The following is a 13,978-nucleotide window of genomic DNA, read 5'->3' as shown; positions in this document are numbered from 1 at the left end:
TAAAAAAGGAAACAAAGACTCTAAACTACGCACTTCCATTCCAAACCAGGGAAAAAAAACACAACATCACACTTCCATCATATATGCAGTCAATTTAGAGGAATCATGAGGTAACAGAGCAGCTTGACGGACAAGAAAAAGACAAAAAACTAACCGATTATGAAAACTAGTAATTGTTCTATAATACTCTCATCTTGCCAAAGACTTTAACGTAAAAATGTGTATAAAAAATTATAACCATTAACAATGATTATTATTATTATTATTATTATTATTATTATTGTCAGTGTTGTTGTAATATATACTAAAAGTATGAAAGTTGGCTTTAATTATCATTAGCAATATCATTAGACATAAAGATGAACTTAAAAGATCGGCCCAAAGGCATGCCTAAATTAAATTGCCATTAAAAAATCATTAGCTAAATAATATAAAACAAATAAATTAGCAAAAGAACTGAACTGAATGGAGATGAACTGAACTGATTGGAGCTGAACTGAACTAAACTGAAATAAAACTCAACGGAAAAGGGACCTAAGAATATATGCAAAGAATCTACAAGTTGCTCCAATCTCCTATGGGCCTATTAAATTGACGACTACCGTTAATTTACCACACAAACACCCCTATCCCAACAAAAAAAAGGAAACTTTGAATTTTGGTACCTCAAAAACGGACCCTATTAAATTTTCATACCCATTTAAAACTTTTTTTTTCTTTTTTTTTACTTTTGTACTTATCAAAGTGTAAAATTATAGGTGTTGGTACCTCTGTCCCTATTTTGTTAAATTTTCTGTTACTGAAATGGTTAACTAGTGAAGTACAACAAAAAGTTTGAAATTTCATTCGATTTCAAGCTATACTCAAACATTTATAAACTTATTGTACGGCATGACTTTCTCTTCTCTCTCTCTGACATAATTCCAAAATACACACTAAAAAAGACATCAACAATGGTGAGTAATACACTGACTCTCCATACAGATTTATTTATTTATGGGTGGATAGAAAATAAGTTGGAAAGTTATGGTCCCGCATCGACACATGCTACACAATAAGAGATAAAACTAAAACTATTTAAGTGGTTCTTGCCCATAAACCAACCTCAAGTGGTTGTCCATACATATAGGTGTAGTTGACTCTTCTTACTTCTTAGAATTCACTTTGAGAGCTAATCCAATAAAAAAAAATCCCAATAATACATGCTCTTGATCTTCTATATGAAAGTTTGACTTGGTTTAGCTCATTTGTAACTCTAAACGAAGTAGCTAGATAGATTAGTTAGAAAGCCAAAGAAAAAAAATAAATAAACTGAAGGGTAGTGAATGGAAGGAGAGAAAATGGAAAATTTTGAAATAAAAGAAGAAAATGCGACTTTCTCTTTACATAACTAAATTGCTTTCTATAAACTGAAGGGCAGTGAATGGAAGGAGAGAAAATGGAAAATTTTGAAATAAAGAAGAAAATGTGACTTCCTCTTTACATAACTAAATTGCTTTCTATAAACCTATTGCACATCTATATGCATAAAATACTCGTACAAGTTACGCTATAACAACAAAGTCAACAACTAATGCAACAATATATTTTAATCCAAACGTATTATTATCACGGGTCAAGTCTACACGACTATATAGAATTTAGTTTTCAACATTGGAGAAAACTTAACTAGAGGTGTCAAAAGCACACCCGACCCTATCCGAAATCGATCCGAAAAATAACCAATTTATATTCAAACTAGTGTAGACATAATAATTTAGCATGACTCAACCATAACATTGACCGGACCTTATCAAATCCGATCCGATTATTCGAATTGATACCTCTACTTAACTAGTGAAGATTGAAGAGTGAAGACACAAAAATATGTCATATTGTTATCAAATAATTATTTTTGTAACATCATTTTTCTGGGCATTACCATAATTATTCCACCAATACAAAATTTCATTTTCTCCCTCCAAAGTCTAACCCTTTCACCTTCATCTCTCAAAACTGCTCCTTCACCAGAAAAACCCTATTTTTCTGACATACTTGTCTCAAATCTTTCTATTTTTGGAACTATTGTTTGAAACAACATTTCTGTAAATCTTAATTTAAACCCTGTATTTATAATCTTCACATAAAAATCACTCCTTTTTTGTTCTTTATCTCGCTTTTTGACGAGCTCTGAAATTAAGGGCATCAAAGATTTCACCTTGAACCACTAGAATTGTAATTATTTTCGTCTGTAATCTGTAACATATATTTGATTTTTCTGGCATTCAATCGGGTAATTATAATAATAAAAGGGTTTATTTGTACCTAAGTATAATTGAAAGTTGAGTTTTTTTTAGGGTTAATTTGTATGCTTTTTTCTGGGTAATTTTATATGCATTTCCTGGGAATTAATTTCCGGGTTTCGATCATATTGGGATGGATGATTCTGTTGCAGCTTCTGCGGATGATCAGGGCTCAGGATGGTTTGAAGTGAAAAAGGTTTTATTTTTCTTCTTTTTCATTTTTTGATTGAATTATGTTGTTCATGTTGTATATTTGTATGATCAGTCTCATGTGAAGTTCTGTATAGTGTACAAATGGTTAAAGCGTATACGATTACATGAATCGTGGTTGAATGCTCATGTTGGTTTAATGTGTTTGATGATTTGTTGTTAAGGAGGGTGCAATTCAATGTAGCCAATATTGTTGCTATTTTTAGTTGAATTACATGTTTGCTTGAAATGATAATACTTGAGTATTGCTGAAAAAATGTAGTATATTGTGTTGGACTGCACTTCTTTTGCTAATTGCCCTTTTGTCAAGTTTTAGTTAGGGATAGGGTTCTTAAGAATCAAGTAGACAGTATTATATCAGGTGGTATGGCCTTATAGAGTTATAGAGACTGTTTGTAGCAAAAATAATTTATTTGTATGCTTATGTCTTTGTTTGATTATGAACTTATTTGAGATTACTGACATTATAGTGCCTTAGCTAAGTTAATTAAATTGCATGATTGAAATTTCATTGAATGCTGCAGGCCTGTTGATTCTCTTATAGCTTTCTTGTTCAATCAGTTATTGTTTGTAGGACGAGCTGATGCTAAATTGCTGACGACCTTTGTCAGTTTTGGTTTTTACTTGTTGATTGATGGAGTTTCTCAAATATTATATTTTGTCTCGTTGAAATGGATTTTTCTTTTCTTTCAGAAGCACAGAAGCAGCTCAAAGTTCTCTATTCAAAATTGGGTAGGGGGTTTTTCAAGGCAGCAAGTAAATGGAAAAGGTCGGAGTTCTAGCAGTAAGCATCGCTCCCATGTATCAAGACCAGGGAAAGATTCTGTTCAGAAGGGTGTATCAAGTCAATCTTCCTCCTCCAAGGAGCACGAAAAAGATGAGTGCTGCCTTGATAAGTGTGTTGTTGGTGATGATAATGGATGTCCAAAGACACCACCTTTGAAGATCATAACAACTACAAGCTCTCAAAGTTCCTCCACTGCAAATGAAAATGTCTATGAGAAGAAGCCTGACATGGTTCATAAAATCAAGTGGGGTGACCTAGAGGATGATGCAATTCCCCCAGAATGTGGAACTGCTGCTGTTTCTGAACTCAGATTTGGCGAAATTGGAGATGATGATCTAGCAATGTGTGGTACATCCAGGAATATTTGTGATTTGAGTGCTTGCAATTTATCAAAGGACTTCCCTTTAGTTAATAACAATACAATTGAAGTTTCAGAGGCAACTAGTGATGTATGTCATAGTATACCATCGCCTCTGAACGATGGGCCCTTAGAGGAAGGCTGTAAAGAGGTCACTAGTGATGTATGTCAAAGTATGCCATCTCTTCCAAATGATGGCCCCCTTGAGGAAAACTGTAAAGAGGTGAATGAAGTAGCTTCAACTGATGTGGGAATGCTTTCAGCAATTGAAAACATAGCAAAATGTAGTGGTTTGGACCCTGTGGAACCAGCAAATGATGATGTTGGTGAAGACTTTGCACATGCATGTGGACCACCGAAAGATGTGTTTCAGTGTTCATCTACAGAGAAGCCTGCAGAAATAGTTGATTTGTCAGCAACCACTCTCACTCCTGGTGTATGTGAGATTGATTTATCTGCTTTGAATGATATTGATGATCAGAATGCAAATGAAATGATTATTGCTCAAGATAAAGAGTTTGCTTCATCTGTTCAGAGTCTACCAGAAGCTCCTGGGAACTGCAATGCAGCAGCAATACCTGCTGGTTGCAGTGGTAAGTTGCTTGATGATTTACCCACAGATAGCTCATTGAATACACCTACAATGAGTACCGTTAGACAACCTGAAGGCAGTGAAAGCAAAGAAAGGTTTAGAGAGCGGCTTTGGTGTTTCTTGTTTGAGAATCTTAATAGGGCTATAGATGAGTTGTACCTTTTATGTGAGCTAGAATGTGATTTAGGGCAGGTGAAAGAGGCAATTCTTGTTCTCCAAGAAGCTGAATCCGATTTCAGAGATCTTAATATTAGGGTGGAGGAGTTTGAAACGATGAAGAATTCATGCCTATCATCAAGTGGTGCAATGATGAGTATCAAAGGTGACCACAGACGACCTCATGCACTTTCGTGGGAGGTAGGTTGTTAACATCTTTAACCAATATGTCACTTATTTTGTTAGATGATTGTGTGTATGTATGTCCTTTAGCATTATGTGATTGATAATTTGGAAAGGATAAAAACTATGCAATAGTTATGAAACAACTGTCTCATTGATCACTTGATATAATCATATAGGAAGTTAGACTATTAAATTGAGTAGAAAGAGGTTTTGGAGCAGATCTTTGTAGATTATAACGAACACTTTATGATCTTATGGGAAAAATAGCTGGCAAAACCTTAAAGACTTTAAACGTTTTTGTATTTCAAATGACATTACATTTAAATGACTTTAACTCAATTGCATGATACAGGTTCGTAGAATGACTACCTCGCCTCATAGAGCAGAAATATTATCTTCATCCCTTGAGGCCTTCAAGAAAATCCAAGAGGAGAGGGCAAAAGAGCGTGTTTCTGGTGAAATTAGTAAAGGCCATAGTCGTCTTCGTACTATGGATGAGCATAAAAGGGAAAGTGCCCCCAATACTTCTGAATTGGATACCAAATCAAGAAGGAAGAGTGGAATTTCAGATGCTGCCCGTGTAAATGTTAGCAGGGAAAGGAGAAGCACAGAAGCAAGCAGGTCTAGCAAAATCTCTGTACAAAATAGTCGTGTTCCTTCGGTGACTTCTGCTTCTGATCCTATAACTACTAAGCTACCTGTTAGAGGCAGATCTGCCCCCTTTCTAGGTGGAAAAGGTAAGAAAGAACAACTAGGACCTTTGGCTGAAGTGGAGAAGCTTTCTGAAGGTGAAGTTCTTAAACGACATAATGTTACTGGTGACAAAGAGAAGGAGAAGGATAAGAGTAGTTCACAACCGTGGAAGCCAGTTGATGCTTGGAAAGAGAAAAGGAATTGGGAGGAAATACTGGCTCCTTCACGCCGTCTTTCTTCCCGTGTTTCACATTCTCCTTGCATGAGTAGGAGAAGTGCTGAACGTACACGAGTTTTACATGATAAGCTAATGTCCCCTGAAAAGAAAAAGAAGACTGCTGTGGACTTGAAAAAAGAAGCAGAAGAGAAGCATGCACGTGCTATGAGAATTCGAGGCGAGTTGGAGAATGAGAGAGTCCAAAAACTTCAGCGTACATCTGAGAAGCTGAATCGTGTGAGTGAGTGGCATGCTGTTCGCAGCATGAAATTACGGGAGGGCATGTATGCTCGTCATCAGCGTAGTGAATCTCGGCATGAAGCTCATATAGCTCAAGTTGTGAAGAGAGCTGGTGATGAGAGTATCAAAGTAAATGAAGTGCGCTTTATAACTTCATTGAATGAGGAAAACAAAAAGTTTCTCTTACGCCAGAAACTTCAGGATTCAGAGATGAGGAGGGCTGAAAAGTTCCAGGTAATGAAAACTAAGCAGAAAGAAGATATGGCTAGAGAAGAGGCTGTCATTGAACGTAGAAAACTCATTGAAGCAGAAAAGTTACAGCGCCTTGCTGAAACACAACGAAGAAAAGAAGAGGCTCAAATGAGAAGAGAAGAGGAAAGGAAAGCATCAAGCGCTGCCAGGGAGGCAAGGACCATGGAACAAATCCGACGGAAGGAAGAGAGGGCCAAAGCACAACAAGAAGAAGCTGAACTACTTGCACAGCGATTGGCTGAAAGACTCAGTGAAAGCGACCAGCGTCGCAAGGTATACCTTGAGCAGATACGAGAGAGAGCATCAATGGATTTTCGAGATCAATCGTCGCCCCTGATGCGTCGTTCGGTAATTAAGGAGGGTCAAGGGAGGTCTACACCACCCTGTAACAGTGATAATAGTCAAACAAATAATCATTCAGCTGATGGAGTGTCTAATCTTGTGAATAATGGCATGGGGATGCAGCAGTCTTTAAAGCGAAGGATAAAGAAAATTAGGCAGAAGCTTATGGCTTTGAAGCATGATCTTCCTGAAACTTCTGCTGCTGAAAATGTTGGTATTGGCTATAGAACATCTGTGGCAACTGCCAGGGCCAAAATCGGGAGATGGGTCCAAGATTTGCAAAAACTTCGCCAAGAAAGGAAGGAAGGAGCAGCAAGTATAGGTCTAATAACTGCTGAAATGATAAAGGTAACTTATATTGGAGATAATTACGAATTACTCAATCTTTTTTTTTTTTTTTTTTTTGTCCTGATCTGATTGTCTTTTTTCCTAAAGGGTGAGCCTGCATCTACGTTTGGCCTTTAATGATCTTAGATTCTTTTAATAGCTATTCTGTTGTTTGTCTAGTTAGATTTCCTGTAAGATACAGTTGCCATGTCTCCATAGCATCCTTTGTTTCTTTTTCACAAAATATCAACTGTCGATTATATTGATCAACATGAAATCTTATATCACAATCCTGTCCTACTGTCCTAGCAGTCATGTACTTGTTTTCTCTTGTTTGCTGGAAACTTGAAATTTGATTGGTGTTAAAGGCCTTTATTTCTTAGTTTTCTCTACCGAGAAATGGTAATATGTTATCTCACTAATGTATTAATATGTCATTTGTCTTGCCATCAGTATTTGGAAGGAAAGGAACTTGAACTACAAGCTTCTCGCCAGGCCGGTCTGCTTGATTTCATCTCTTCTGCCTTGCCTGCATCTCACATATCTAAGCCTGAAGCTTGCCAAGTTACAATATACCTGCTGAGACTTCTGAAAGTCGTGCTTTTCTTGCCTACAAATAGAAGTTATTTTCTATCCCAGAACCTCTTACCCCCTCTTATTCCAATGTTGTCTGCTGCTCTTGAGAGTTACATTAAAATTACAGCATCATTAAATAGTCCTGGTAGCACTAGTTCACAGCAGAGTAAAACTTCCTCTGTCAACTTTGATTCAATCTCTGAAGTACTAGATGGTTTCTTGTGGACTGCAACGATGATTATTGGCCATCCTACCTTCGAGGAATGCCAATGTCAAATGCAGGATGGCCTCCTAGAGCTCATTGTTTCCTACCAAATTATCCACCGACTACGAGATCTTTTTGCTCTGTATGACAGACCCCCCATGGAAGGGTCTCCATTTCCAGAATCCATTCTGCTGAGTATAAAACTCTTGATGGTTTTGACATCTAGACCATGCGCTGTGTTTTCCATTGATTGGGAATGTTATCCAGTGGTGTTGATGCCTGAAAATGAAGTAGAAGTATCAAACATCGTGAAGAACAGTAAGTCTGGTTGCTTGGTTGCTCCTGATTTTCAGAATGGACTGAAGTTGTCCTCATCAGCTGCAAATTGTGACTTGTCGAAACTTTCTTGTGTACACAAGAATGGGCAATGTGATGAATCACAGAAAGAAAAGCTTTCTTATGACTCCTTATTCTCTGGAATGGTTAGTGAAAAAGAGCTAGGGAATGATCTTATTGAGTTGACCAGCAGCAATACAGGATTAGATTTTGAACATTTTGACTCACAGAAAGATCCAAAAATGCATGTTTCTGAGTCTAATTCTTCTCAGAAGGATGAGAAAAGTGCTGCATGTACTAATTTAGGAAAAAAGGACGGGGAGCAAATGAATGTGAAACAACCACACACATTTCTTCTTTCTGCCATATCTGAAACCGGCTTAGTCTGTCTTCCATCATTGTTAACAGCTGTGCTATTGCAGGCAAACAATAGGTTATCTTCTGAACAGGTAATTTTATTAAAAAAAGAAGTTATCAAAATTTCTCGCACCTAATTATGTTTTATTATTTATCTGTATGATCACTTTCTTTTGTTGGTATCTGGTATTGTATAGGCCTATTTGAATTTAAGGCCATTGCTTATCTGCTTAAAAGGGAAGAAGCCGAAGAATCATGTATTACTAGCCATTTATTAAGCCCTAAAGCTAAGTAGCTAACTCTATTAGTTATAAAATGAGTCTAGGTACTTGAGCATATACATCTTCACTATGTAGCCTAACAACCATAGGGATTGATTCAAAATCTTAAACTCAATGTAAAGCAAGTAACCAAAAGTTTTTCCATTGATGATATGTTAAGAATTCTTTTGTACTAATAACCCATACAGAGGATCTGATTCCTATCTTTCCTTAGGTATCCTCCTAAGGCTATCCCACCTTCTAAGCTAATCTATATTGCAGATTCTTTTTTTAGTGAATCAGTATTTTTCTAGGAAGGTCATTTTAATATTATACAATCTTATCTAATATAGTCAAACTTCACCATTAGTTTATAACCAATATCAAGGAGTTTACAATATAATTAAATTAATTATATTTCTCTTTAACACTGTCAATCCCATTAATGAGTTTTTGTTTCCAAAACAAGTATCCTTGTTAAAATAATCACTCCTTTTGTCCGAATTTACTTTTTCCGATTGCTTTTTCACATTTCCAATGCACTGTTGACCAATAATATCTTTGATGACATATCAGTAAAATTTGTGAAAAGTTAATATACTGAATACACACATTGAAAATGAATGACAAGATTCCACATATATGTGTATATAGTATATGCTGTCAAATCTATTTGTCCATTGTCAACTCATATCTCCATGTTAAATATTATGCTTCTTTAGATTAGTTGGGTTTTTTTTTTTTTAAAAAAAAAAAAAAACTATTATTGGGTAAGGATGAAATTTCAAATCTAGTTGTTTCAGACATATCGTCCCTTATGTTATTAATCTTGCCACAGTCAGTCATTTCAGTTTGCATTAAAGTTAATTATCTTTGGCCCACCAAGTCCATTTTGTGAAGCTTCCTTATTCCCTGGGCTGTGAAAGGAGAATTCAACTCTGTTAGAAGCTAAGGTTTCCACTTAGGTTTGAACTGGAATTGAATCTGCTAAATCAGGAAAGAACTTAGATAGAGGCATGAACAAATCAATCTTTTGGAATCAGGAACAAGGGATTGGATATTGATAACACCTTGATAATTTTCTGTTCTTCTGCCCCTTAAATGGCAAAAAGAGAGTTACTATACCTAGTCTTATGGGGCAAGCCCTTTACAGTTTACTATAAGACCTTCTCTGCCCTTATTCTTGATTTTGAGAGAATTATGCTATACATGAAGTTAAATGAGGGTTTGCTCCGTTGATTTGTTCAGTTGAGCTGCTCTCCTCATGGTCCTTTAAAGGGTAGTGTTGGACTAATATAGATTGGAAGTGGGATGTATGTAAATCCTTCTAGTACAGGACGTTCTATCAAGCCCTGCAAAAGCTCTTTAAAAAAAATTAGTTTGTCCTCAAGTTTTGAAATGGTGGAAGTCAATTAATTTTAAACCTTGCATTGAATATTCATCCAATTTTAATCAGAGAAGAGTATATTTGGAAACATCTAATCTAATATTGCTTTTGGTTTTTAGTTTTTGTTTTGTTTGGTTTTGTTTGTTAATCTGTTAGTTAACGTGTGATCATACAAAAGAAGTTATATGCCTTATACTTTGCATCTGATACAATACTAAAAGTTATTTTCTTCAATTCTAGGGCTCATATGTTCTCCCCACAAATTTTGAGGAAGTGGCTACCTTTGTCTTGAAGGTTTTGAACAATCTGGCTCTCACAGATATCACTTTTATGCAGCAAATGCTAGTAAGTCACTTTTATCCCTTTCTCCTTTGTCCTGATACTTGCACAGTTGCACCATCCGGGAGCCCCTTGATATATCTGCCTTTCTTTTTTGTTTGTTTCTGAATTGTGCTTGTGATCTATTATCCATTTTTTAATAATATTAGTGTAATTTTTTAGGCCATGCCTGACCTGAAAATGGAATTTTTCCACATCATGGGTTTCCTACTTACTCACTGTACCAATAACTGGAAAGTTGCAAGTGATCAGGTAATTTACAAGTGCTTTTTGATAATCTTTTGTACTAATTTATTGTTTATCATTCTCATCCCAATATCCCCACCTCAGTTTTATACACTGGTGTGCAAACTGCCAGTAATAAACCACCATTGTCAGATAGGTGATTACAATATCTTCAAACAATAGAAATCTATAGTATTATGCCAAGTGGTTTCAAGCTGCAATGTTGGCGTGTGATAATAAATGGCCATGGCTGTGTTTTTTTTTTTTTTTTTTTTAGACTACAAATACATAGCGAATTTCGACAACCTATTGTTATGCTTAAGGACACAAACCAATAGATCTTTAAAAGAAAATCTTCTTGTGGATAAGATGGTATGTCATAGCTTGTGGGCTTGATATATATCTGCCATTTGTACATGGTGTATCCTTAGAGCAACTCCAACAGTGTAAAATTAGGACTAGCTTGCAATTTATAAAACTAATAAATAATTAGCTTAACCATTGGAATTGCATTACCAAATTAGCTGGGCAAAGCTATTTGCTTAGCTAAGCTAATTAGCTTAGCAAATTGTGGGAATTAAAAAAAATTAAATAAATAAAAAAAATTATTGAAAATTAGCTTAACCATTGTGGGATTAATTAGCTACAAGGTAGATTAGCTTTGCAATCCTAGGTGGCATGGCAAGCTAATTTCACAATTAGCTTACCATTGGAGTTGCTCTTATATCTTTGTTAGAAACTTATTTGTGCACATTATTTGTTTTTTTGGAGTTGTTTCCATTCTCATTGTTAGTGGCTGAATGTGAGATTTTCGTATGGGTTAAAATATTTAGAAAATACAAATAATACTTCGTACTTAGGTTTTATATAATTAATAGTTTAATACCCATGCATTTTCTAGGGTACACTTTACTACAATAGATAGTGAAAGGTTAATAATTTCAACCTCTAGCTCCAATTCCTTAAAGCTATAAGAATGTACTCTCTTTCGTTTCATGTTGTTCCATAATGCTCTTTCCACTTTTGCTTTATTCCTTGTTAAGTCACTTAACTCTACATGCTCTCTCAAGCATATTTTCTCCCCTTTTTAATGAATAATAAAAGACGTAATTTCACACTCCTCATTTCCTTGGTAACTGTTTCTATGAAAAGTGGGAAGAACTTTAGGGAACAGAGTACTCCTCAGCAACAATTAGACTCACCTATGTAGAATTATAAGGGAAAAGACAAAAGAGTGATCAAATCAAAAGACACGAAAATTAAGAGGAAATAAATATATGAACAAAGACTTGTAAAACTACAGGATTCAAACCTGGTTATTAAGGTTTTGGATTGCATTGTCTGCTCAAAACAATCACCCAGAACTTAACTGACTACCATTTGCAATTGTAATGCATTATAAAAATTTTCTACTCAATGGACTTGTTCATGTCCCGGCTGGCCACTGATGTTGTGTGTTGTATTGCTTACTATATGTATCACCGTCATTACTACTTACTGTATTAAGAATTTATCTCAATGTCTTTGTGAGGTTATGTTCAAAACTAGATTATGTCTTTTGAATTTATGAAGTACCTATTATTAGCTTCTTTTTTTTTTATTTTTTTTTTTTGGAAACAATACCTTTTATGACTTATTTCTTGCATAATTTGTTAAGTGCATAATAAAATTGACCTAAATGCATCATTCATCAACTGCAGAGAGCTGATACACATACAACCATTATATGTTGTCCCTACATACAGCTCCACTAGAAATTTGACACATCATCAAAAAAAGGGGAGAAATTTAGGAGTCAAATAACTCTTATGGAACATGGGCCTGTAATTGTAGCCAATAAAAACATGACAAAGTAAGGTTGTATGTAGGGACCACATATAACAATTGTATGTGTAGCCTTTACCTCAAGGGGGTGTTTGTTTAGAGGGATAAAAGAGGGGGAATAGGATAAAAGAGGAGGGATTAAACAAGTCTTTTGTTTGTTTAGAGGGATGAAGATTATGAAGGGGGATAGGATGTGGATTAAAAAGGGAGTTATCCCTCCAAATTAGTAACTAAGGGGGGGTGGTATAAGGGATAGGGACTAAATTTAATGGGTAAAAGACATTATTACCCTTAATGAAAGAGAAAGAAAAAGAGGGTGAAGAAAGGATCGTAAGGGTATTTTTGTATTTTTATTAGTTATTCCAATCTAATCCCAACTCATACCAAACAATGGAATACACTATTTTTATCCTTATCCCATCTATTAATTCCACCTTCTTATCCCACTTAATCCCATCCCTCCTACCAAACGCCTCGCAACTGCATAGGCAGTTTCGAACAAAATTTTCAGTGTAATTATGTACACAATATATATGCAATTTATATGACGCTCATTTGCCTTGTCAGGTGGGTATGCTGCTACTTGAATCATTGATGCTTCTTGGGTACTTTTCTTTATTTCACCCTGGAAATCAAGCAGTCCTTCGATGGGGAAACACTCCAACAATCCTTCACAAGGTCAGTGAATCTCTGTTGATATCTCTCTTGATTCTACGGAAACAGGTATTGACATTGGGCCTCTTAAATACCAGGTGTGTGATTTACCAATTGCATTCTTTAGCGATCCAGAATTGATGCCAATCCTTGCTGGAACTCTGGTTGCTGTCTGTTTTGGTTGCGAACAGAACAAAGGCGTTGTCCAACAGGAGCTCAGTACAGAAATGATTCTTTCCCTGGTGAAATTTTGGAAAAGTAGCTTGCCTTCAGTTAGGTCCAAGTCCCCGACAGGAAATCCTTCTGTGGAAGATTCAACTGAGAGTTCTTTGTTAACTCTTGAGCATAAGAAACTGCAAAGCGATGTGTCTGTAAAATCAACCCGTTTTACTACAAGAGGCTCTCGTCTCTCTCTCCCCAAGGGAAATGTTTCTGGGAGTAGTAATGGTAGAAATGGCAAGATCCGAAATCCTAGGGATAGCAGAACAAGTAAAAATTCTGAAGACACAGCTTCAAAGATAAAAAGTCAAGCTTCAGTAGCTCCCACGGTTCTGCCTTTGTATTGTAGGTTTCCACCAAGCTTTGTTGATCGAGCTGAGCAATTTTTTTCTGAGGAACATAATGATAAAGCACCTGCTTAAGTTTATCTTCAGGTTATCCTGCTATTCTTAATTCATGGATCTTATACTCTTTGAATGTTTAACATGATGATCAAGGGATGTTCTGCACGCTTACAGTTTGAGTACCATCTTGGATTCTCACCTCGGTATTCAAGAGAAAATTTGATGTACAATATCATGTACAATCTCAATAACTCATTGGATTGAAGCTTTTGTCTGACCAGCTTCCCCATTTTGCATTTTTATATTTAGAGCTTTCCAAAATGTAATATGTGAATATCATTGATAACCCATTAAAGCTGGGTGCTATGAAAATTGTAGAAAAAACAGTACATAAAGAAATATAAAGCTTTAGAACACAAGGGATACACTCTGTACTCACTCTGAAACCTTGTGCAAACACAATAAAGTTCTAGCAGAAGCATATTTAGCCTGGCAGATTGAAGATTATGCTTATAGATAAAATTATCTCTGAAAATCTAGTGAAAAAAGTTCAATTTACACCATTGTTCCAATTATCCCCTCCCTCTTCTGTTGAGCCTTTTTCTTGCAT

The 13,978-nt window shown here is 35.8% G+C and overlaps 1 protein-coding gene across 1 annotated transcript; it reads left to right on the top strand.

Annotated features, from left to right (window-relative positions):
* The first annotated feature begins 1,893 nt into the window (after window positions 1–1,893).
* On the top strand, window positions 1,894–13,859 carry LOC110700659. Its single transcript, XM_021878231.1, has 8 exons — window positions 1,894–2,478; window positions 3,186–4,586; window positions 4,924–6,663; window positions 7,096–8,208; window positions 10,004–10,108; window positions 10,265–10,354; window positions 12,719–12,829; window positions 12,904–13,859. Exons 1-8 carry the CDS (start codon window positions 2,416–2,418, stop codon window positions 13,444–13,446), a joined length of 5,166 nt encoding a protein of 1,721 aa, XP_021733923.1. The 5' UTR covers window positions 1,894–2,415; the 3' UTR covers window positions 13,447–13,859.
* Window positions 13,860–13,978: the final 119 nt, after the last annotated feature.

This window comes from Chenopodium quinoa, unplaced genomic scaffold (assembly GCF_001683475.1).
Source record: "Chenopodium quinoa cultivar QQ74 unplaced genomic scaffold, ASM168347v1, whole genome shotgun sequence".
Classification (NCBI taxonomy): Eukaryota; Viridiplantae; Streptophyta; class Magnoliopsida; order Caryophyllales; family Amaranthaceae; genus Chenopodium; species Chenopodium quinoa.
This window is presented reverse-complemented; position numbering and strand designations above follow the sequence as displayed.